Here is a 24,386-nt window from a genome sequence, read left to right on the forward strand (position 1 = left end):
TCCATCGAATCTCTTTGATTTCTGCTCCCTTTTGCACTCCTACAAAGGATTCTAGCCTGTGGCTTTCCACTGAAGCTTTCAAGATCTGGAAATCAAGCAGGGAAGTTCCTACTGCACAGCTGTGCTCAGAGCCCAGGGCATGAGCAACAGCAGCCTGTGATGCTCCAGCCCCTGTGGTGGGATGAACCTGGCCCCTTCCCACCAGGCAGGAGGAGGGAAAGAGTCAGAATGGCAGAAGGGAGGAGAACTTGTGGGTCAAGATGAAGAGGATCCAATGTTTTGGGCACCCCACAGACTGCTGTGAGGAAAGCTGATTCATAGAGCCACAGAATGGGTTGGGTTGGAAGGGGCCTTAAAAACCATCCAGCTCCAACCCCCACATTGCCAGGGGCAGGGACACCTTCCACCAGCCCAGGCTGCTCCAGGCTTCATCCAGCCTGGCCTTGAACACTTCCAGAGGGGGGCTGTCCACAACCTCCTTGAGCAACCTGTGCCAGTGTCTCACCACCCTCACTGGAAAGGATTTCATCCTAATCTCCAGTCTGAACCTGTCCTCTTCCAGCTCAAAGTCATTCCTCCTCATCCTCTCACTACAAGCACTTGTGAAAAGTCATTTCCCATCTCTCCTGCAGCCTCCCTTCAGGTACTGGAAGGCTGCTGTGAGGTCTCCCTGGAGACTAATCCAGGCTGAACAGCCCCAGCTCTCTCAATCTGTCTTGTTCCTACTGGAACACAGATATCATGGAATCATTAGGGCTGGGAGGGACCCCAATGCTCAGCCAGCTCCAAGCCCCTGCCACGGGCAGGGACACCTCACACCACAGCAGGTTGCTCACAGCCACATCCAGCCTGGCTGCAAACACCTCCAGGCAGGAGGCTTCCACCACCTCCCTGGGCAGCCTGTGCCAGGCTCTCACCACCCTCCTGGGGAACAACTTCTTCCTCACATCCAGTCTGAATCTCCCCACTTCTAGTTTTGCTCCATCCCCCCAGTCCTGTCCCTCCCTGACACCCTCACAAGTCCCTCCCCAGCTTTCTTGGAGCCCCCTGCAGACACTGGAAGGCCACTTTGGGAAGAAGGGGAAGGCTGTGGTGCCTTTTTGGGTTGTTTTCTTTTTGTTTGGTTGGTTGGGTTTGGGTTTGATGTCTTTGGTTGGTTTGGTTTTGCATAGCCTTGGTTGCTCTTTCAAAGCCAGCAGTGGTTCCAGCCCTGAGCTTCCTGCTCTGCCTGTAACTTCCCCAAGGCCACAAGAAGTGACTTCCAAGAAGGTCACAAAGGCTGTCACACAGCTCCCAGCCAGGGTTGGCACCTCATTTCCCCACTTCTGACCTTTCAAGTCAGTGCAAAATGTCACCACGAATAGCATCACTGCCAAATGACATCAGGGCTTAGGAGCTGCAGCAGCCCATCCAGATCCACCTGTCGGTGCCACATGCATCTGTTCCCAGCAGGATGAGAGAGGTCCAGGCAAGGAACAAACACAAAGCAAACCAAAACAACCTTCCTCTGTCTGCAACGTGCTCCAAGCAGTGAAAGAACCCTCAAGGTTTGGACTGCAGCAGCAGTTAACCTTTCCCCTGACACCATCCAAGGTCTCTCTGCTGGGGCTGCAGGCGGCAGATCTGCTCAAAGCCCCATGGGCATTGCCAGCTCATCTGGCTGCTGATACAAAGGCTGCCAGGAGCCAGGCTGATACCCTCAGGCTTCTCTGAGAACACTGCTGATCCCCACAGCTAATCTCCTTTCTCAGACCACGAAATGAGTCTGAGGGTTACAGAATATGGATGCATGAGACACAGACACCGGATTCCCAGTGCCAGGTAGTGTGCCCAGAACATCCAGGGAGGTTCTCCTCCCCCTCTGCTCTGCCCTGCTGAGACCTCCCCTGGAATCTTGCATCCAGCTCTGGGCTGCCCAGCTCAGGAGGGACAGGGATCTGCTGGAGAGAGTCCAACAGAGAGCTGCCAGGATGCTGAAGAGACTGAGCACTGCCCTGTGAGGAGAGGCTGAGAGCCCTGGGGCTGTGCAGTCTGGAGAGGAGAAGACTGAGAGGGGATCTGATCAATGGCTATCAATAGCTGAGGGCTGGGGGTCAGGAGGGAGGGGACAGGCTCTGCTCAGCTGCACCCTGGGACAGGACAAGGGGCAGTGGATGGAAACTGCAGCACAGGAGGTTCCAGCTCAGCATGAGGAGGAACTTCTGCCCTGTGAGGGTGCCAGAGCCCTGGAGCAGGCTGCCCAGAGAGGTTGTGGAGTCTCCTGCTCTGGAGCCTTCCCAGCCCCATCTGGATGTGTTCTGTGTGCCCTGTGCTGGATTCTCTGCTCCTGCTCTGGCAGGGGGGTTGGACTGGAAGAGCTCCAGAGGTCCCTTCCAGCCCCTAACATCCTGGGATCCTGTTAGACACTTGGTGGCTTTGGGACCTGCAAGAGACTTACCTGAATGATGCCACCCTCTGGCAGGGCACACACCATGCCTGATGTCACCTTCCCCACTGCCTGCCTTTCACTGCCCCAAGGTTCTGGTTTCTTTTGCTTTGGAACAGCAAAACACAGGCTGCCCAGGGAGGTGGTGGAAGCCTCCTGCCTGGAGGTGTTTGCAGCCAGGCTGGAGGTGGCTGTGAGCAACCTGCTGTGGTGTGAGGTGTCCCTGCCCATGGCAGGGGGCTGGAGCTGGCTGAGCCTTGAGGTCCCTTCCCACCTGAGCCACCCTGCAGTGCTGCATTACCTCTGGAATGTTAATATGCTGTTCACCAGACCTCTTTTATGCATGTTCTTCTGTCCCATCCTCCTCTGGCAGTCACCTCACTCCCACACAGGGGCAGCTCCTGCCCTGACCCCTGGTTAATGACTTCTCTCCAAAGGCTGAAGAAATCACTCCTGCCATGTCTGCTAAAGCTAAATGGCTTTGGGAGAGGTCCTTTGTGACCAGGGTCTCCTGACAGGGGGGAACCCCAAACCTTTTCTTCAGTACTTCACATCTTGAGGTACACCTTTGGGAAGCAGACCCAGGTCCTATCACTTTCCCTTTCTCAGAGCAGTCTCCAGTTTTCATTCCCTCCTCTGCTCCTCTTGTAGCAAGAGCACTTCATGGGGGTCCCCCCTGCCTCTGTGGCTGGGAAGCTGGGGAAGAGGAATGATGACACAGTTGCCTTCAGTTAGCCAAAATATTGCTTTATGGAAGAAAAGTGAAAATCTTGACTTATTCCAGGCCTGAAGCAGTGAGAGAGACACTGTGAGATTACAGAGGACTCTGCAGTGGCTGAGGCTCACCCCAGGGCCTTCAGGGAAGAAAGTCATCACATTCCTGCCTTTCCCCCTGGCTTCACAGCACTTTGCATCCGTTCATCTCACCCACTCAACTCTCTGTTTGCTTGGGCTTTGGCTGTTCAACAAGTCCCCCCTGCAGGTGGCACAGAGCAGGGCTCCCCCCAGTGCTTGCTGGTTTGACCCTGGCCACAGCCAGAAGTGCCTGCCCTGCCTCAGTGCACACAAAGGTGTAGGTGGATCAGACACAAACTCAGATGTGCACAGGGCTCTACTCCTGCTGCCTGTAGAAGACAAACTGCTCTACAGCAAGGGAAAGGGCAAAGACAGTTTGGTGCTTTCCACTTGGCCCCAGGGGATGTTTCTTAGCATCCCTTGGAACATCCCTCCTTGATACCTGCCTCACCCCTCAGAAGCTTCCCTTGCTGAGTCCAAGCCTCCTTTTGTTCTCCAGGGCTCTTCTACCCCATGTTTCCACAGAGATGAAACAACACTGTGCACACTGAGCTTCTGCAGGGCCCCTCAGGAGCCCTGGTATGCCTCTAAAGCACTTCAGTCTGGGTTTGGGGTGTGTTGCCATCCCTTCTCTTTGTGTGTCTGACCACCACCAGTCCAATGCCAGCTGCATGGCCTGCAGGCAACATCCACTGCTCAGCCTGGAGCACCAGGTGCTGGTTGTTATTCCAAGGGCTGCCCTCCTGTCCCACAGCACTCAAAGGCTCCCAGCGGTGTGGAGCTCCGTCTGGTGCCTCTCGGCTGCAGGCAGCAGCACCTCAGTGCCCATCCTCCACCGTGGAAGTGCTGCAGGAGTCATGACATCAGCATGTCCCAGCGCTGGCTCATGGCTGTGCTCTCACAGGGGTTGATGACAAGCTCTTTGGTACTCTCATTCGTGTCCCCAACTGCCTCAGTGTCCAAGCAGAAGCGGGAAGCGATGTGCTCGATGCGTGACCCAACCTTGCCCCAGCGCTGAGGAGACACAGGAGAAAGAGAGGTGAACAAACTCCAGCCAGAGTGTGCCCAGCAGAGCCAGGGAGGGTCTCCTCCCCTCTGCTCTGAGGCTCCTCCTGGAATACTGCATCCAGCTCTGGGCTGCCCAGCTCAGGGGGGACAGGGATCTGCTGGGGAGAGTCCAGCAGAGAGCTGCCAGGATGCTGAAGGGACTGCAGCACTGCCCTGTGAGGAGAGGCTGAGAGCCCTGGGGCTGTGCAGTCTGCAGAGGAGAAGACTGAGAGGGGATCTGATCAATGGCTATCAATAGCTGAGGGCTGGGGGTCAGGAGGGAGGGCACAGGCTCTGCTCAGCTGCACCCTGGGATAGGACAAGAGGCAATGGATGGAAACTGCAGCACAGGAGGTTCCAGCTCAGCATGAGGAGGAACTTCTGCACTGTGAGGGTCCCAGAGCCCTGGAGCAGGCTGCCCAGAGAGGTTGTGGAGTCTCCTTCTCTGGAGCCTTTCCAGCCCCATCTGGATGTGTTCTGTGTGCCCTGTGCTGGATTCCATGCTCCTGCTCTGGCAGGGGGTTGGACTGAAAGAGCTCCAGAGGTCCCTTCCAATCCTGTGATCATGCTTTTCATGGGCTGTTCCAGCATCAAGAGGACAGTGGTCACCAAGGCTCTGCAGCCTGATGCTGTGAAGCACAGGGTCCCCAGGCCCACACTGGGCAGAGCATATGCTGAGCATCTCTCCCCTCAGAAGCACACTCCTGGAAGCTCAGCCTCTGCCAGCTTCAGGCAGATAATATCTTGCTAACAGCTTTTCCCCAGGTCAGTGGTTCAAATGCCGGCCTGCTGATTAACTGCAGGGAAGTGCTAACATCTGCTGGCTGACTGGCAGCCCCTGTGAATTAAATTGCCAGGTTGGGTTTGACTTCTGCAGTTAAGTACCCAGCTCAGCACCCCTGCTAATAGACATCTTTATCAACACTCTCATTTCAGAGGCAAAGGGCTGCAAGGCCAGGGGCTGTGCTCCCAGGCAGCCTTTGCTTCCCAGAGGGATCAGATCAGGGAACAGAGGAGATTTATAGACTCAGAGCATTGTTAGGGTTGGAAGGGACCTCAAGGATCTTCCAGTCCCAACCCCCTGCCATGGGCAGGGACACCTCACACCACAGCAGGTTGCTCGCAGCCACCTCCAGCCTGGCTGCAAACACCTCCAGGCAGGAGGCTTCCACCACCTCCCTGGGCAGCCTGTTTGATTTGATGTGCAGTCAGCCCATGCTGAAACAGAGGGGACACCACAGAAGGTGGAGGTCAATCCAGGCTCACCTGCTTGTTGTCAGCTTCTCTGCAAGGTGCCAGCAGCACCTGGGACCCGGGGAACAGGGTGTGCACAGCCAAGCACAGCTGCTGCTGCCGGACGTGGTGGTTGTAGGTGTATGTCCACTCCTGCAAAGGGGAAGAGAAACAGCAGAGAGGTGGCAGACCAAGGATGGAGAGCAGCCCTGGGAGTGGGCAAATCATCCATGGGACAGCAATGTGCCCTGGGGGCCAAGAAGGCCAAGGGCATCCTGGGCTGCATTCAGAGGAGTGTGCCCAGCAGAGCCAGGGAGGTTCTCCTCCCCCTCTGCTCTGCCCTGCTGAGACCTCCCCTGGAATCTTGCAGCCAGCTCTGGGCTGCCCAGCTCAGGAGGGACAGGGATCTGCTGGAGAGAGTCCAACAGAGAGCTGCCAGGATGCTGAAGGGACTGCAGCACTGCCCTGTGAGGAGAGGCTGAGAGCCCTGGGGCTGTGCAGTCTGCAGAGGAGAAGACTGAGAGGGAATCTGATCAATGGCTATCAATAGCTGAGGGCTGGGGGGCAGGAGGGAGGGGACAGGCTCTGCTCAGCTGCACCCTGGGACAGGACAAGGGGCAGTGGATGGCAACTGCAGCACAGGAGGTTCCAGCTCAGCATGAGGAGGAACTTCTGCACTGGGAGGGTGCCAGAGCCCTGGAGCAGGCTGCCCAGAGAGGTTGTGGAGTCTCCTGCTCTGGAGCCTTTCCAGCCCCATCTTCAAAGATGAAGTGGTAGTGGTGGAGCAAGGAGGAAGAGGGTGGGCTAGCAGAGCAGAGCTACCAGCTGCACACCACAACCCCCAGTCCCCTTCCTCCAAAGCCCTCAGACAACAGCATCTCCTCTCTGAGCCTTGTGACTGCTTTGTACAAGGCCCCAGCATCATCTGAGCAGGCACCTGTCACTGCTGCTCAGCATCACTGTGAGCTGAGGACACTGCTCTCAAATGTGACCTTTGGATTGGCACAGCCTGGCTGGCAGAAGGAGGAAGGAGCCCCTCAGCCCAGCAAGGAGCCAGCCCCATGGCAGCCCAGCTCTTCTGGGACAGAGCTGCTGCTCACGAGGTCAGCCATGCCCTAAGGCTGGGGTAGGAGCTAGAGGAAAGTGTCTCTGAAGAAGCCAGCAACAACCTCAGCTCTCAGTTATCTGTTTTAAATCTCAGGGAAGGACTTCCCAAGGCACCTGGCTGCGTGGGTCACCTAAGGACACTCAAGTGCCTCACTCAAGGAAAGGCCCTGGGGTGCAACTAGCACTTAAACACATCTCAGGAGAGGGGAAGCAAAGGACAAAAGCTGCCCACAGCAGCCTGGGTGCAGAGGTGGCACTGCTGCCAGGCACCCTCTCTGCTCTGCCAGCTCAGCTCAGCTCCTGCAGCCAGGGCAGGCCATGCCTGTGAAGAGTGACAGCTTGTGAGGGAAGGAATCACTGAATAATAGGGGTTGGAAGGCACCTCCAGAGATCATCTAGTCCCAGCCCCTGCTGAAGCAAGATCACCTACAGCAGGCTGCACAGGGATGCATCCAGGTGGCTTTGGAAAGGCTCCAGAGCAGGAGACTCCACAACCTCTCTGGGCAGCCTGCTCCAGGGCTCTGGCACCCTCCCAGTGCAGAAGTTCCTCCTCATGCTGAGCTGGAACCTCCTGTGCTGCAGTTTCCATCCATTGCCTCTTGTCCTGTCCCAGGGTGCAGCTGAGCAGAGCCTGTCCCCTCCCTCCTGACCCCCAGCCCTCAGCTATTGATAGCCATTGATCAGATCCCCTCTCAGTCTTCTCCTCTGCAGACTGCACAGCCCCAGGGCTCTCAGCCTCTCCTCACAGGGCAGTGCTGCAGTCCCTTCAGCATCCTGGCAGCTCTCTGTTGGACTCTCTCCCTGTTCCTCTTGAGCTGGGCAGCCCAGAGCTGAAGGCAGCTCTCTCCTTTCCCCCTGCAGAGCTAGTCCTGGGTGTGCCCAAGAACTGGAGCTGCCCTCCAGTGGGGAGGTGTTGACCTGCTGCAAACTGCTGCAGCCAGCATGGGAAGTTTCCTGGCTTGAGGGATGCCACAGGCTTCCTCCTGCACAGAAACGTCAGGGCAGAATGTTTGAGGGGAATGGAAGACTCCCACTCGCTGCCAGGACACTTCTCCTGCTAAAGCACCACATCTCAGGCTGCCTGTTTCAGAAAGGCCAAAGCCAGTTCCCTTTCTGACACCACCTGCAGCAGCATCTTCCCACTTGTATTTCCTCACTGCTTTGAGGGGGTTTGGGTGGTTTTTTCCTTGGTTTTGTTCTTCCCCCCCCATCCAATTAATTGCAAGCTGCCACTCTCACTGGAACTCTGCTGTGTGTTTCCTTCAGCAGAGCTGACCCTGCAAAACCTGAGAAACAGCCCTGGGCTCCCCAGGTCCAGAGGCACAGGGAGCTGTGGGAGGCAGTTCAGTGGAGAGCTGTGAGGATGGCTAAGGGACTGCAGGAAAGGTTGAGAGCCCTGGGGCTGCACAGTGGGGAGAAGAGAAGGCTGAGGGGGGATCTGAGCAGTGTCTACAAACATCTGCAGGGTGGCTGTCAGGAGGATGGAGCCAGGCTCTGCCCAGTGACACCCAGTGACAGGGCAAGGGGAAATGGAAACTCAGCCACAGGAAATTCCAGCCCAAGAGGAGGAAAAAAAACTTCTTTCCTGTGAGGGTGCTGGAGCCCCAGGGCAGGCTGCCCAGAGAGGGCAGAACAGAATTAACCAGGTTGGAGCAGACCTCAGAGCTCATCCAGTCCAACCTGCCACCTAATGCCTAACCCCTCCTGACAACCACACATGGCTCCAAGTGCCACATCCGAGCCCCTCCTGAACACCTCCAGGGGTGGGGACTCCACCACCTCCCTGGGCAGCACATTCCCAGGGCCAATTACTCTTGCTGGGAAGAACTTTCTCCTCACCTCCAGCCTAAACCTCCCCTGGCACAGCTTGAGACTGTGTCCTCTCGTTCTGGTGCTGGGTGCCTGGGAGAAGAGACCAAACCCCACCTGGCTACAACCTCCCTTCAGGAAGTTGTAGAGTGCCAGAAGGTCTCCCCTGAGCCTCCTCTTCTCCAGGCTAAGCAACCCCAGAGCCATCCACTCTGGGCTGGGGCTCCTGCACCATCCCCTGCTGCTGCTGCCCAGGGCTCCCCTGGAGGTGAGGAGGATTTACCAGGGTTTAGTTCCCTGCTGCCTTAGGCAAGGGGCTGGCAGAATGGATAATCCCCTATCAGAGCTTTAGCACACCTAGGAAACGTGGCTCCTGCCCCAGAGCCCATCCTGGAGACAGGCAACACAGCTTACCTGTGCTGTTGCTGCTGTGCCTTTGCTGCTGCTGCAGGGACTTAAGCTCAGGATGGGGAACTCTTGGCCTTCAGGTTTGTGTGACTCCAGGCAGCTCTGCCTTTGCCTGATAATCCCAGTCTGGTACAGAGACTCCTCAGGAATCCTGTGGGAACAGCATGAAATCAACATCACCATGAGGAGGAACTTCTGCCCTGGGAGGGTGCCAGAGCCCTGGGGCAGGCTGCCCAGAGAGGTTGTGGAGTCTCCTTCTCTGGAGCCTCTCCAGCCCCATCTGGATGTGTTCCTGTGTGCCCTGTGCTGGAGTCTCTGCTCCTGCTCTGGCAGGGGGTTGGACTGGAAGAGCTCCAGAGGTCCCTTCCAATCCTGTGATCATGCTTTTAATGATCCCCACTCCCCCAGACATGTGGAGTACCCCAAGGGAGGCTCAGTGGGGAGTAGGGAGGGAGCAGTCACACCATTTCCCCTTCAGAAAATGAGGGGGGCAAGAGCTGCCAGAGCACTGAACCACTGAGAGCAAAGCATGGGCAGGGGTGCTGCCAGCAGCACTCAGAGGTGGCTGCCTGGCTCTTCTAACAGCTGAAAAACTTCTCCCCATGAGGGTGGTGAGAGCCTGGCACAGGCTGCCCAGGGAGGTGGTGGAAGCCTCCTGCCTGGAGGTGTTTGCAGCCAGGCTGGAGGTGGCTGTGAGCAACCTGCTGTGGTGTGAGGTGTCCCTGCCCATGGCAGGGGGTTGGAGCTGGCTGAGCCTTGAGCTCCCTTCCAGCCCTCACAGCTCTGTGGCTCTGTAAAACCAGCACAGAATTCACTGTGCCCCTCTAGGAGTGAGTGTGCTGCTGGGGAAGGTGGAGGTGCAGAGGGAAGCTCTGAGGTGCAGGAGGGATGGGGGTGCCCTGCACCCATACCGAAGCTCGGGGTAGACGTTTTCCAGGTACCACTTGAAGCTGTGGCACTTCAACCTCTTCCGCAGCTCCACTCTGCTCTGGATGCTGTGGGAAGAAAACAATCACAGATGAATGATGGAAATCATGAAGGTAAGACCACAAAGGGAGGCTGAGAGACACCCAGCAGACAGCCTGCACAGACAACAAATGCAAGAGCAGCAGCAGCTCTGTGCTCCGCTGTCTGCTGCGTGAGCCTGGAGGTCATGGCTGCAAGCTTGACAGGAGAAGGTTTCAGCTCAACATGAGGAGAAACTGTGGGGGTGACAGAGCCCTGGAGCAGGCTGCCCAGGGGGGCTGTGGAGTCTCCTGCTCTGGGGACTTTCCAACCCCTCCCTTCTGTGGGGGTGACAGAGCCCTGGAGCAGGCTGCCCGGGGGGGCTGTGGAGTCTCCTGCTCTGGAGCCTTTCCACCCCCACCTGGATGCATTCCTGTGCAGCCTGCCCTGGGTGATGCTGCTCTGGCAGGGGTTGGCCTGGGTGATCTCTGGAGCTCCCTTCCAACTCTGACACTCTGTGATTCTGTCCCTTTGGTCTCTGGCTGCAGCTCTCACTTGGTGAGACAGGAAGGTGACACCTTGCCACTTGGCCATGGAGCATGGTGGATGAAGTGGCTGGGGGTAAACAAGGAGTCAGTGTCTGTCACCAGACAGGGCTGGGGGTGTGTGGCAGTCTGCAGAGCCCTGAGCAGAGGGGAGAGCCATGAGGACTCATAGAAGGGCTTGGGTTGGTAGGGATCTTTAAAGATCATCTAGTTGCAACCCCCCTGCCATGGGCAGGGAAACCTCTCCCCAGCCCAGGCTGCTCAAAGCCTCAAGGAAAAATGCAGTTATTTAAAGCCTGTGTGCTGTCTCCTGCATGCAGTCACCATCAACTCATCCCATTAGTACATGAGGAGATCAATACCTGCTGTTGGAGTGAACAGATCACCCAAGGCTTTGATTCCCAAGAGCACCTCAACACACCCTTAGGTCAGCAGGAGTTGGTCACACAGTGCAATTGTTCTTTGTTGCCTTAACCAGGGTAACATTCCCACTGGGGGGGGTCACACAAGCCTCCAAAGCTCATCCAGTCCAAGCCCCTCTGCAGTCAGCAGGGACATCCTCAGCCAGAGCAGGCTGCCCAGAGCCCTGCTGAGCCTCACCTTGAATACCTCCAGGGATGGGGCTCCAACCACCACCCTGGGCAGCCTGTGCCAGTGCTCCACCACCCTCCTGGTGCAGAACTTGTTCCTAACATCCAACCTAAATCTGCTCCTCTGGAGATCCCCCTTCCAGCCCAGCCCATTCTGTGACTCTGCCCCAGCAGGGGTGGCCTGGTGAAGACCCTTGGCAGCAGGCAGGGCACAGGGCAGCAGAGGAAGCCACTTACTTGCCATAAGGCCTCCCTTGGGCTGCTGGCCGGGCTGCGTAGTAGTACTGCTTGAACTCATCCATCCAGACCTCCGCCGTGCGCTTGGTGTTCCTGCAGGGCAGAGGGCAGACAGCTGACAGCCGGGCAGCCTCCGGGGCAACACTCCCCTGGCACCAAGGCTGATGCCTAGGACAATTTTCCACAGGTTGAGTCATAGAATGGCTTGGAGTTGGAAGGGACAGATGGCCTTCAGGTGCAAGCCATGGCTTTGAAAATGAGTGCTTGTGATGTGCTGAAATCCTGGGCAGCTCTCACTGAGAATCCTGTGGGCAAGCTGCTCAGAGAGCCAGGCCTGACTGGCATCAGCTGCTGGGGAGCAGCAGAAGGCTAAGAAGTGCAGGGTGTGAGGATCTCAGTGAGAATCATAGAGTCATAGAACTGTCAGGGCTGGAAGGGACCTCAAGGATCATCCAGTCCCAACCCCCTGCCATGGGCAGGGACACCTCACACCACAGCAGGTTCCTCACAGCCACCTCCAGCCTAGCTGCAAACAACTCCAGGCAGGAGGCTTCCACCACCTCCCTGGGCAGCCTGTGCCAGGCTCTCACCACCCTCCTGGGGAACAACTTCTTCCTCACAGCCAATGCATTTGCTTTGGCACAGGAGATTCCCGCCCAAGGATGTTTCCCAACCAGCCTTTCCCCTCCTCTCTCCTCCCTCCCTGCCTCCTTCCCTGCCTCCCCCCCAGCTCCCTCCCCCCCAGAAGCCTTGTTCCCCTGAAGCAGAAGCAAGCCAGCAGAGAACACCTACTTAATGTAGGTGTTGGCATTGCCCTCTGGGAAGACGTAGGGATGCTTCTTCCTGAAGACGTGGCCGACGCGGCTGCAGGGCACGATCTCCAGGCTGCCTCCACACATCCACACACGGAAAGAGATCTCTGCAAGGAAAGCAGCTTCAGCTCTTTGTGCCTCTGCCCTACAGCAGGATGGATCCTGGGGTTTGTCACAGTGTCACAGGACATTACAGGTTGGAAGGGACCTCCAGAGATCACTCAGTCCAACCCGCTGCCAGAGCAGCATCACCCAGGGGAGTCCACACAGGAACACATCCAGATGGGGCTGGGAAGGCTCCAGAGAAGGAGACTCCACAACCTCTCTGGGCAGCCTGCCCCAGGGCTCTGGGAGCCTCTCAGTGCAGAAGTTCCTCCTCATGCTGAGCTGGAACCTTGTCTGTTCCAGCTTGAACCTGTTGCTCCTTCTCTTGTTACTGTGCACCACCCAAAAGAGCTTGGCCCCCTCCCCTTGACACCCACCCCTCAGATATTGATAGCCATTGATCAGATCCCTCTGAGCCTTCTCTGCTCCAGACTCAACAGCCCCAGGGCTCTCAGCCTCTCCTCACAGGGGAGATGCTGAAGTCCCCTGAGCATCCTCCTGGCTCTCTGTACCTCTCGCTTCACATCCTCTGCCACACTGAACTGGGGGAAATCAATTACCAGCAGGCACAAGTGCCTTAAAAGCTCATTTCAAAGCTTCTTGTGATCTGTTTGAAGTCAGTGCACTTGAAACCTGCCTACAGCACAGCAGGTGCCAGCACAGTGGCAAGAGTGAGGAGGCAAGGAGGGTCCCTTTCCCTGCAGCCCTGCTTACAGCCACTTTGCTGCTCCCACAACTGCCTCTGCACTGCCTGGTCCAGAGCCACTTCTCTCTACAGGGATGTCAGGCTCCCCAGGGGAGGCCAGGGGTCTTGTTAGTTACTGACTACACCTGTCATTCTCTCTCTGGAGCCACCACTGACTCTCCAGAGGGAGCAGAGAGCTCTGCACCCATCACCTGGCTGACAACGGAGAGGAGCTGACCCTGCCGAGCACATGCTCCGGGTCCTGAGCGCCAGCAGCTTCACTCAAGCAAAGGCCAGTGGTGGGGAGGATTGTCTCCCACATCTGCTGAGCTGGCAGTGCAGGGAGCCCCAAGCTGCTCCCTGGGTGGCTCATGGGACCCTGCTGGAGGAAAAGTGACAGCAGAAGTCCCGGGGCTGTTGGCAGGGGGCTGGATGAAAGCCTAGCTGGCAAGGCAGGACAGGTGAGCAGAATGTCTGATCCAAAGGCTCCATCTGGTCCTTGTGAAGCTGAGAGTCTGCAGCTACACTGTCAGCAAGTCATGCTCAGGCAGGGCCAGCATGGACAAGCCAGGACATCAGAAAGAAAAGGCCTCTGCAGTGGCTCTTCACATCCCACAGAACCACAGAATGGGCTGGGCTGGGAGGGACCCCCAAAGGTCATCTGCAGCCAGCAGGGACATCCTCAGCTAGAGCAGGCTGCCCACAGCCCTGTCCAGCCTCACCTTGAGCATCTCCAGGGATGGGGCCCCAACCACCTCCCTGGGCAACCTGTGCCAGTGCTCCACCACCCTCCTGGTGCAGAACTTGTTCCTTACATCAATCTGGACCTGCTCTGCTCTAGTTTGAAGCCATTGCTCGCATCCTGTGGCTGCAGGCCTGTGTAAGCAGTCTCTCCCCACCCCTCAGGCTGCCCATCTGTTCAGTGCACAGCTACACACAGCATACATTCACTCCAAGAGTGACAATGCCTTTTCACTCTTCCCCCTCCCCCATCCTTAGCCACAGGAGTCAAGAGAGGCCTCCTGTCCCCATTGTCACCTCCTGCTGCTGGCAGTCCCCTCACATGAGCCAGCACAGGGACTGCTTGTCTCCAGGCTGGATCTTGGCAAAACAAGGGGAGACCTTACTGCTCTCTACAGCTACCTGCAGGGAGGCTGCAGCCAGGTGGGGGTTGGTCTCTTCTCCCAGGCACCCAGCACCAGAACAAGAGGACACAGTCTCAAGCTGTGCCAGGGGAGGTTTAGGCTGGAGGGGAGGAGAAAGTTCTTCCCAGACAGAGAGACTGGCCACTGGGATGTGCTGCCCAGGGAGGTGGTAGAGTCCCCATCCCTGGAGGTGTTCAAGAGGGGATTGGATGTGGCACTTGGAGCCATGGTTTGGTTGTCAGGAGGGGTTAGGGATTAGGTCATAGGTTGGACTTGGTGATCTCTGAGGTCTGTTCCAGCCTGGTTGATTCTGTGAAGGCCAGCTGGGTAGGATGGACAGGAGTCCTCCTCCTCCACCTCCAGCTGCCATCCCTCTGCAAACAGCTCAGCAGCTTCAAGGGGCAAAGGAGAAGGACATCCTGGCCACCAGGCTGGAAAAGTATGGCCTGGGGCGGTGGAGCACTCACAGGAGCCTTGAGCCCATCCCCCAGAGGGGGCCAGCAAAGGCTGGGGGGAGAAAGCAGAGTGGGGAGCAGAGGGATTTGTTTGCAGAGATCCCCTGCCCTTCCCAGCTGTGTTTACAGGCAGGAGCTGCTGCAGCTGGAGCCTCCCCGGGCTCCCCAGCGCTGGGATTAACCAGAGGTGCCCTTGGGCCACCTCCTGGGGCTATATTGGGAGCAGCCTTAATCACAGCTGCCAGGAAAGGAGATTAGGGCAGGATGAGGCCGCTCTAAGATGCTGTGCTCAGCTCCCCTCACGCCTGGCTGCTGCTCTCCTTTGCCTCTCTCACCCTGCTGGCCACACTGCCAGCCCTGCTGGGGACATCAGGAGGGTGTCCCAGAGAGGAGACCACACTGCCAGCCCTGCTGGGGACATCAGGAGGGTGTCCCAGAGAGGGGACCAAGCTGCCAGCCCTGCTGGGGACATCAGGAGGGTGTCCCAGAGAGGAGACCACACTGCCAGCCCTGCTGGGGACATCAGGAGGGTGTCCCAGAGAGGAGACCAAGCTGCCAGCCCTGCTGGGGACATCAGGAGGGTGTCCCAGAGAGGGGACCAAGCTGCCAGCCCTGCTGGGGACATCAGGAGGGTGTCCCAGAGAGGAGACCAAGCTGCCAGCCCTGCTGGGGACATCAGGAGGGTGTCCCAGAGAGGAGACCACACTGCCAGCCCTGCTGGGGACATCAGGAGGGTGTCCCAGAGAGGAGACCACACTGCCAGCCCTGCTGGGGACATCAGGAGGGTGTCCCAGAGAGGAGACCAAGCTGCCAGCCCTGCTGGGGACATCAGGAGGGTGTCCCAGAGAGGGGACCAAGCTGCCAGCCCTGCTGGGGACATCAGGAGGGTGTCCCAGAGAGGAGACCACACTGCCAGCCCTGCTGGGGACATCAGGAGGGTGTCCCAGAGAGGAGACCAAGCTGCCAGCCCTGCTGGGGACATCAGGAGGGTGTCCCAGAGAGGGGACCAAGCTGCCAGCCCTGCTGGGGACATCAGGAGGGTGTCCCAGAGAGGGGACCACGATGCCAGCCCTGCTGGGGACATCAGGTGTCCCACCACCCCTGGAGGTGTGCAAGAAACCTGTGGACATGGCACTCTGGGAGGTGGTTTGATGTCTGTGGTGGTGTTGGGTCGGTGGCTAAGGATCTTCCCCAAGCCATCTCCCTGGTTCTGTGGTGCAGCCAGGCAGGAGTGCAGCAGCAGCCATCACACTTTGTCCCCTGCCTGCAGCGTGCCCAGGGAGCTGCTGTCGCAGGCACTCTGCAGATCCAAGGAGGCCCTGAGGGCTCAGCTCCTGGCTTTGAACTGCTGTCATCAGACAGCATTTCTAATGAGAACTCTAATGACAGGATGTTAATGAGAAAAGGAAGCTTGGGAAGGGATGGGGGGAGAAGGGAGGGTGTGTTCTCTGATCTGGGGGGAACACCCCAGCTGAAATCTCCATGGGTTAGGGTATTTCCCTAGGGAAAATCACAGCAGCAGGGAGGGCAGGGGACACCCCGGTGCCAGCAACTGCCCCCTGTCCTTCACCCATTTAGCAATGGGGAGTGGAACAGGCTGCCAGGGAAGTGACTGAGGCCCCATCCCTGGAGGTATTCAAGGTGAGGCTCACCAGGGCAACCTGACCTGGCTGAGGATGTCCCTGCTGACTGCAGAGGGGCTTGGACTGGATGAGCTTTGGAGGCCACCCCAGAGCACTCTGTGCTTCATGATTGTTGGATTCCTTACTCACTTGAGCCATGAGCTTGAGTGTAAGGGAGGGAAACCATGCAGAGCATTCACAGCCAAGCCCAGAGTGACCTTGCACCCAGCTGGCAGGCTCAGGAAGAGAAGCCAGGACAGGCAGGCATGAGGAGGGCAGCAGGAGGCACTCACCAAAGTTCTCCCCACCCCAGATGTCCATGGCACTGTCGTACTTCCCCAGGTGGTTGAACCAGGCTTTGTCGATCACAAAGAGCCCCCCAGCAATGATGGGAGTCCTGCAGGGAGGGAAGAGGCAGCACACTCAGGCACTGCTGCAGCACACTCAGACACTGCTGCAGCACACTCAGACACTGCTGCAGCACACTCAGACACTGCTGCAGCACTTGCATGCACACAAGCAGCTCCCCTCTTGGCCTCCCACTGTCAGGACATGACCTGTGGTCACAGGCTGAGGACTGGGTGTTGTACCAGGGACTAGACAGCCCAGGGGGAGGCAGAGGGTACTGAAATCTGTGTTATTGCAGGAGAGGGGTTAGGGGCTGGAAGGAACCCCTGGAGCTCTTCCAGTCCAACCCCCTGCCAGAGCAGGAGCATGGAATCCAGCACAGGGCACACAGAACACATCCAGATGGGGCTGGAAAGGCTCCAGAGCAGGAGACTCCACAACCTCTCTGGGCAGCCTGCTCCAGGGCTCTGGGACCCTCACAGTGCAGAAGTTCCTCCTCCTGCTGAGCTGGAACCTCCTGTGCTGCAGTTTCCATCCACTGCCCCTTGTCCTATCCCAGGGTGCAGCTGAGCAGAGCCTGTGCCCTCCCTCCTGCCCCCCAGCCCTCAGCTATTGATAGCCATTGATCAGATCCCCTCTCAGCCTTCTCCTCTGCAGACTGCACAGCCCCAGGGCTCTCAGCCTCTCCTCACAGGGCAGTGCTGCAGTCCCTTCAGCATCCTGGCAGCTCTCTGTTGGACTCTCTCCAGCAGATCCCTGTCCCTCCTGAGCTGGGCAGCCCAGAGCTGGCTGCAAGATTCCAGGGGAGGTCTCAGCAGGGCAGAGCAGAGGGGGAGGAGAACCTCCCTGGCTCTGCTGGGCACACTCCTCTGAATGCAGCCCAGGATGCCCTTGGCCTTCTTGGCCCCCAGGGCACATTGCTGTCCCATGGATGATTTGTTCTGCCCCAGCACTCCCAGGTCCTTCTCCCCAGGGCTGCTCTCCAGCAGATCACCTCCTAACCTGTACTGCTGCAGGTTATTCTCCCTGCCCAGGGGCAGGGCTCTGCACTTCTCCTTGTTGAGCCTCATGAGGCTCCTCTCTGCCCAGCTCTCAGCCTGTCCAGGTCTCACTGGATGGCCTCACAGCCTTCAGGCTATCAGCCAAGCCTCCCAGCTTGGTACCATCAGCAGCTCTTGAATGTCTCCAGAGAGGAGGTCACAGCCCATTCCCCCTCCTCTCTGCTCCCAGCATGACAACTCTTACCCCTTTGGTTTGCGAGGGAGCCTACAGCCTCCTGCAGCCTTGGCTGGCAAACTGATTTCTTGCTGTGCAGGTCCTGAGTACCCCCAGGGAGGAGGCTCCCCAAGCCCCTCGGCAGCCTGCTGCAGGACTTTTCCTTTCACCTCCAGTTCCTTGGGGGAAGTCCTCTCTGCCTTGTGTGCCCTGGGCAGCTCCCAGGAGGACACCTCTGCATCTCCTGCTCACCAAAGGAGGACACCTCTGCATCTCCTGCTCACCAAAGGAGGACACCACACCTCTCAGGCAGACAGCATCAGAGCCTTTCTCTCGGCTTGCCTGGGGGATTTTGTCGCTGTCAGTCACCGCATTGCCTGGCACTTAATGACCAGGCTAATGCACAGCTCCTCCGAGCCCCGAGGTCGCAGCCCTGATTGTAGGCTTCGGCATCACAGCGGCACTTAGCGCTCGGGGGGGGCTGTTCACTCAGAAGGGCTCTTTGCCTGCAGCCAGCCCCATTAAGAGACCACTCCAGCGGGGAGAGGAAGGCAGAGCCGATTCAGAAGGGCCTTTGAAAAGCCGTGGCTGGCTGTGCGATGGGGATTTCAAAGCAGAGTTATTTTTCACCCTGCAGAGCAGCCACGAAAAGCAGGCAGAGAAAGCCGTGGAGGAGGGGAAGGCAGGCCCAGGGGATAGCCAGAGGAGACTTGCTGGCACCAGCCCCATCTCCATTCCCTGGCAGACTGGGTAGGTGCCTCAGTGGAGGCTTGGGAGAAGCTGGGGTGGCTGCTGTGCCCAGGCTGGCTTCACAGTGCCCTACATGGCTCTGACCTTGGCCACAGCAACCCCAGGCAGCGCTGCAGGCTGGGGGCAGAGTGGCTGAGAGCAGCCAGGCAGAGAGGGACCTAGGGGTAGTGGTGGACAGCCAGCTGAACAGGAGCCAGCAGTGTGCCCAGGGGGCCAAGAGGGCCAATGGCATCCTGGCCTGCAGCAGGAGCAGTGTGGCCAGCAGGAGCAGGGAGCTCATCCTGCCCTGTGCTCAGCACTGCTCAGGCCACACCTGGAGTCCTGTGTCCAGTTCCGGGCTCCTCAGGTTAGGAAAGATGTTGAGCTGCTGGAAGGTGTCCAGAGAAGGGCAAGAAAGCTGGGGAGGGGTCTGGAGCACAGCCCTGTGAGGAGAGGCTGAGGGAGCTGGGATTGCTTAGCCTGGAGAAGAGGAGGCTCAGGGGAGACCTTCTTGCTGCCTACAACTCCCTGCAGGGAGGTTGTAGCCAGGTGGGGATGGAGCAGAACTAGAAGTGGGGAGATTGAGATTGGCTGTGAGGAAGAAGTTGTTGCCCATGAGGGTGGTGAGAGCCTGGCACAGGCTGCCCAGGGAGGTGGTGGAAGCCTCCTGCCTGGAGGTGTTTGCAGCCAGGCTGGAGGTGGCTGTGAGCAACCTGCTGTGGTGTGAGGTGTCCCTGCCCATGGCAGGGGGCTGGGACTGGCTGAGCCTTGAGGTCCCTTCCAGCCCTGACAGTTCCATGATTCTAACCCTACACACTCCCCTTCTGTCTTTGCAGCACCCTCAGCCTTCAGTGTTGGGAGGAGAAGCTGCACTGCAAAACTCAGGCCAGGCAGGTGCTGAGCAGAGGCATCAGCTCAGAGCTGTCCTGGAGGGAATATCCCACTGCCATGCTGCATGGTGGCACAGCTGAGGTCAGATGGGAGGCCTGTCACAGCCTGTGCTTCAGCAGTGCCTCCTTCCTCCTCTTGACTTACTTGATGGGCTCGGTGGGATCCAGTCGTTTGCCTTTCTGCTCTGGGGAAAGCTGCTCCCACTTGAAATGCAGGCTCCAGTCAAAACCTGAAAGCAAAGGAGAGAAGTGCCATGGGGAAATCAATGTGTGTGCATGGGGAGGCAATATGGGCTGCAGAAGACATGCTTGATGGAGTATCTCCCCCACTTCCAAATGAGAAGCCCTGCAGCTGCAGGGGTTGGGAGAAGAACAGCACAGCCAGCAGGGCAGGGAGGGGATTCTGCCCCTCTGCTCCTCTCTGATGAGAGCACAGCTGGAGCTCTGGGGCCAGTTCTGGAGCCTCTGTGCCAGGAAGGATCTGGAGGTGCTGGAAGGTGTCCAGAGAAGGGCCAGGAGGATGAGCAGAGGGCTGGAGCTGCTCTGCTGTGAGGACAGACTGAGGGAGTTGGGGTTGTGCAGGCTGGAGAGGAGAAGGCTCCCAGGAGACCTCATTGTGGCCTTCCAGGGTCTGCAGGGGGCTGCAAGAAAGCTGGGGAGAGACTTTGGAGGGTGTCAGGGAGGGATAGGACTGGGGGGGATGGAGCAGAACTAGAAGTGGGGAGCTTGAGATTGGATGTGAGGAAGAAGTTGTTGCCCATGAGGGTGGTGAGAGCCTGGCACAGGCTGCCCAGGGAGGTGGTGGAAGCCTCCTGCCTGGAGGTGTTTGCAGCCAGGCTGGAGGTGGCTGTGAGCAACCTGCTGTGGTGTGAGGTGTCCCTGCCCATGGCAGGGGGTTGGAGCTGGCTGAGCCTTGAGCTCCCTTCCAGCCCTGACAGCTCTGTGGCTCTGTGGTCTAATGACTAACATTTTCCCACTGCCTAGGGACCAGGAACAGCACACTGCATGACAATGGCAAGGTCAAACACTCCAAAGGCAGGGAAAGTCAGGATGAAAGCTGCTGCTGCAGCCTCTCTTTGTCCCCCTGTGCACAGGGACATGCACACTCCTGGCTACTGCCTGCCCCACGCCGCACAGGCGTGCTAATGGGGGCCACGGTGACAGCCTCCATCTCCTCTTGCCAGCAGCCCAGCTTTCAGTGCTGCCAAGGGTGGCTTCACCATGACCCTTCTTTGCTGCTTGACTGCCTCCATCCACTGGAGCAAACAGCTCTCCCCAGGCCAGGCTCACCTGCCTCTGAAACAGCCTGAAAGCACCCAGCAGGGAGCAGGCAGCGCTGCCTCTGTGCTTTGGGCAGCAGCAGGAGCCAGCAGCTCCCCTGCCACTGCAGGTTCACCCCACAGGATGGGCACCCACAGGGCAGCCTGTGGCTTGGACTTACCCCCTCTGAGGTCTGATGAGGCTGCCACGTAGGCAAAGGTGTCCAAGTTGATGATGTCAATAATGGGGCTGACCACTCGGGTGGGATCCTGGAAAGCAGAAGAGACATGAGCCATGACTTCAGACCCTGCTGCTCACACAAGGGGTGCTCTAAGCTCCTGGAGACACCAAGTGGCTGGAAATCTTTGGGACAAATGGCAAAATGCCACCTACAGGAGCACACTGAAGAGGGTGAGGCTTTGGGGGTGATCCCAGAATCACAGAATGCTGGGGGCTGGAAGGGACCTTGAGAGATCATCCAGTCCAGAGCAGCATCACCCAGGGCAGGTCACACAGGAGCTCATCCAGGCAGGTTGGAATATCTCCAGAGAGGGAGACTCCACAGCCCCCCTGGGCAGCCTGCTCCAGGGCTCTGTCACCCTCACAGGGAAAAAACCTTTCCTCCTGTTCCCATGGCACTTCCTCTGCCTCAGCTTCCACCACTGCCCCTTGTGCTGGCACTGGGCATCCCCCAGCAGAGCCTGGCTCCAGCCTCTGGGCACTCACCCTGCACATCCTTATCAACATGAATGGGGTCACCTCTCAGTCTCTTCCAAGCCAAAGGGACCCAGCTCCCTCAGGCTCTCCTCATGTCACGGACCAGTGCCCATCACCACCTCCACCTCCTGAAGCCATCAATCCAACCGAGGCAGTAACAGCAGCACCAAGTGGCAGAGACAGTGCTGGGAGCCTGGGGAGGCAGGCACCATCTCTCCTGGGAAGGAGGAAGGGGCTGCTGAGGCAGCATCTCACCAGCACTGGCTTCACCCCCAGTCTCTCCCCCCACAGGCTGTGCATGTGCTCAGCACTGGGCTGGACACGAGGCTCGGGCTGCCCTCCATCCACTCACTGACAGGTTCCCCTTCCACCTCTCCTAAATACTTCTCACTGGGTTTCAGAATCACAGAACTGTGCTGCTGGAAAAGACCTCCAAGATCATTAACTCCAGCTATCGACCCATGGCCATTAAACCCTGTCCCCAGGGGCCATGGCCACAGCTTCCTTGACCACCTCCAGGGATGGGGACTCCACCACCTCCCTGGGCAGCCTCTGCCAGTCCCTGACCACTCCTGCAGCAAAGACATTTTCCCTAATCTCCAAACAAAACCTCTCCTGGCACAACTTCAGGCCATTTCCTCTCCTCTTATCACCTGACATTAGGGAGAAGAGACCAACCCCCACAGCCAGCCATACAGGAAGACAGTCAGTCACACATAGAGAATGGTTTGGGTTGGAAGGGACCTCCAAAGGTCACCTAATCCAACCCCCTCTGCAGCCAGCAGGAGCATCCTCCACTACAACAGGTTGCTCAGAGCCTTTTGGAGCCTGACCTTGAGTATCTCCAGGGATGTGGCCTCAAACTACCCCTCTGTGCAGTGTGCTTCAGTGTTCCACCACCCCCATGGTGCAGAACTTGTTCCTCACATCCAATCTCAAGCTGCCCTGCTCTCATTTCAAACCATTGCCCTCATCCTGTCCCTGCAGGCCTTTGCAAACAGTCCCTCTGCAGCCTTCCTGTAGCCCCTTCAGGTACTGGCAGGCTGCTGTTAGGTCTCCCCAGAGCCTTCTCTTCTCCAGGCTGCACACCCCCAGCTCCCTCAGCCTGTCCTCACAGCAGAGGGCTCCCAGCCAGCCGATCATTTTCATGGCCCTGCTCTGGACCAGCTCCATCAGGTCCACGTCCTTGCTGTGTGGAGGGCTCCAGAGCTGGCTGCAGCCCTCCAGGCGTTCAGACCTCTGGGACACAATTGCAGTTTTGTCCAAGGTGTGAGAGGGTTAAAAAAGAAATCATCTGCATTCTCTTGACTATCTTGGGGGTGATTCAATTAACATCTTGTTAGGGGCAAAGAGATTGCACAAAGAGTTAAGAAGGAAAAGTGCTGCAGGAGGAAGAGGCTCCAGCAGCTTTGCCTGCTCTCTTATCTCCCTTTTTCCTTTCAAAACCCCCAAACTCCAATTATAGCTCAAGCTCCAAGCTTCTCCCCTCCCCCAGATCAACCCGCCTTTCACAGCCGGCCAAGGGAAGCCGCCTGAGCGCGCACAGGGGGCTGCAGAGGACCTGGGGTTTGGAAATCAGCCCTGACAAAGAAGTATTCAAATGCAGCTGTAGGAAGAGTAACCAAAGGACCCGAGCTGGGAGCCGGAGCAGAGCTCCGCATGAGCATGACAAAGGCTCGGCATTTCCATGACAAGCCGAAGGCGTGGAGGAGCTCCAGCCGCGTCCGAGCGGGATGAGCCTCTCAAACCCAGCAGCGCAGCTGCTGCCCAGCGTCCCCCAGACTGCCACCGCCCCACCGCCCGGGCAGCCTTTGTCTGACCGAGGGCAGGGGAAGGGTTTTAAGCAGAGCACCTCTGGCTGCCTGCTGCACACTGCAGGGAATAGAAGCACAGAATTGTCAGGGTTGGAAGGGACCTCAAGGATCATCGAGTCCCAACCCCTGCCATGGGCAGGGACACCTCACGCCACAGCAGGTTGCTCACAGCCACCTCCAGCCTGGCTGCAAACACCTCCAGGCAGGAGGTGAACGGTAGGGGTTGAAAGGGACCTCTGAAGATCATCCAGTTCAACCCCCCCTGCCAAAGCAGCATCACCCAGGGCAGTTCACACAGGAGCACATCCAGATGGGTGCTGGAAGCCTGCAGAGCAGGAGGCTCCACAGCCTCTCTGGCAGCCTGCTCCAGGGCTGCAGCACAAGCACAGCAAAGAAGTTTCTCCTCCTGTTGAGGTGGAGCTTGCTGTGCTCCAGGCTGTGTCCACTGCTGCCTGTCCTCTCACAGGACAGCAGTGAAGAGAGGCTGCCACATCCTCCCTGACACCCACCCTGCAGGCAGTCACAGATGCTGATCACATCCCCTCCAGCCTCCTCTTCCCCAGACTGAGCAGCCTCAGATCTCTGAAGCCTTCCTCATCACACAGATGTTCCAGTCCCTTCATCATCCTCCTAATCCTCTGTTGGACTCTCTCCAGGAGTTCCCTGTCCCTCTGCAGCTGGGGAGCCCAGGACTGGACACAGTACCCCAGGTGTGGTCTCACCAGAGCAGGGCAGAAGGGAAGGAAGTTCAAAGTGGTGCTCCAGGGGCACCTCCACGTGTGCCCATGGGGGTGGCACTGTGGCACATACAGGGCCCAGCATTTTCCACCATGGGAAGCTGGAGGAAGAGCTGCTCTGCCCATGAGAATAAGAGACAGCAACGTCTGGGATGGCTGCTGGGGGCAAGAGACACTTGCTGCTCCTTTGCTTGAAGCTTCAACTGAAATGGCTCAAAGCTGACAGCTCCTGGGAGCAACCTGGTACGGAAATGGTTTTCCTGGGCAGCGAACGGTGCTGGAGGCGGTGGGACAGGGCAGCCTCCTCCGAAGCACAGCCTGAAGGTGGCAGCAGCAACATTTCCTACACTTGGATGATCAATATTTTAACCCTGATGGAATGGAGGAGGAAGCCAAGCAGCCCCGAGGCCCTCACCCAGCAGCTTCTGCGAGGAGCTGCAAAGCAATCAAGCAGGACTGCACTTGCTGTGGAGTCCTCAGTGCTCTTCACAGTCAGTCTCCCTCCCTGCCTGCGCCGCGAGACACTGCAGGGTAAGGGCAGCAGAAGGGCAGCAGTGCAAGCCTGCAGCCTGCCCTACTTCCAGCTGCAGAGAGCTTGAACCCAGAAGAGCAAATTAAGAAGTTGTTCCTGGAGGTGACCTACATTTGATGCTATATTCAGCCCATGATGCAGTGAAACTCCTGCAGCACAGCACACCTGGCAGCTACATT

At 58.0% G+C, this 24,386-nt stretch overlaps 1 protein-coding gene across 2 annotated transcripts in view; it reads right to left on the bottom strand.

Annotated features, from left to right (window-relative positions):
* Positions 1-3,151: 3,151 nt before the first annotated feature.
* GALNT14 (polypeptide N-acetylgalactosaminyltransferase 14) overlaps positions 3,152-24,386 on the bottom strand; it is a 98,366-nt gene continuing 77,131 nt past the window's right edge. The window contains exons 7-15 of one of the 2 annotated variants that reach the window (XM_068153715.1): positions 20,589-20,676; positions 19,293-19,377; positions 16,259-16,362; positions 11,934-12,060; positions 11,142-11,234; positions 9,736-9,819; positions 8,831-8,975; positions 5,534-5,653; positions 3,152-4,234 (exon numbers count right to left, since the gene is read on the bottom strand). In XM_068153715.1, coding sequence (XP_068009816.1) covers positions 4,076-4,234; positions 5,534-5,653; positions 8,831-8,975; positions 9,736-9,819; positions 11,142-11,234; positions 11,934-12,060; positions 16,259-16,362; positions 19,293-19,377; positions 20,589-20,676 — 1,005 coding nt within the window. In that variant the 3' untranslated portion in view covers positions 3,152-4,075. The remainder of the gene's footprint in view (positions 4,235-5,533; positions 5,654-8,830; positions 8,976-9,735; positions 9,820-11,141; positions 11,235-11,933; positions 12,061-16,258; positions 16,363-19,292; positions 19,378-20,588; positions 20,677-24,386) is intronic. The other variant, XM_068153716.1, reaches the window with a different exon arrangement.

This window comes from Melanerpes formicivorus, unplaced genomic scaffold (genome assembly GCF_026170545.1).
Source record: "Melanerpes formicivorus ecotype bairdi unplaced genomic scaffold, bMelFor1.0.p_v2 SCAF_26, whole genome shotgun sequence".
NCBI lineage: Eukaryota > Metazoa > Chordata > Aves > Piciformes > Picidae > Melanerpes > Melanerpes formicivorus.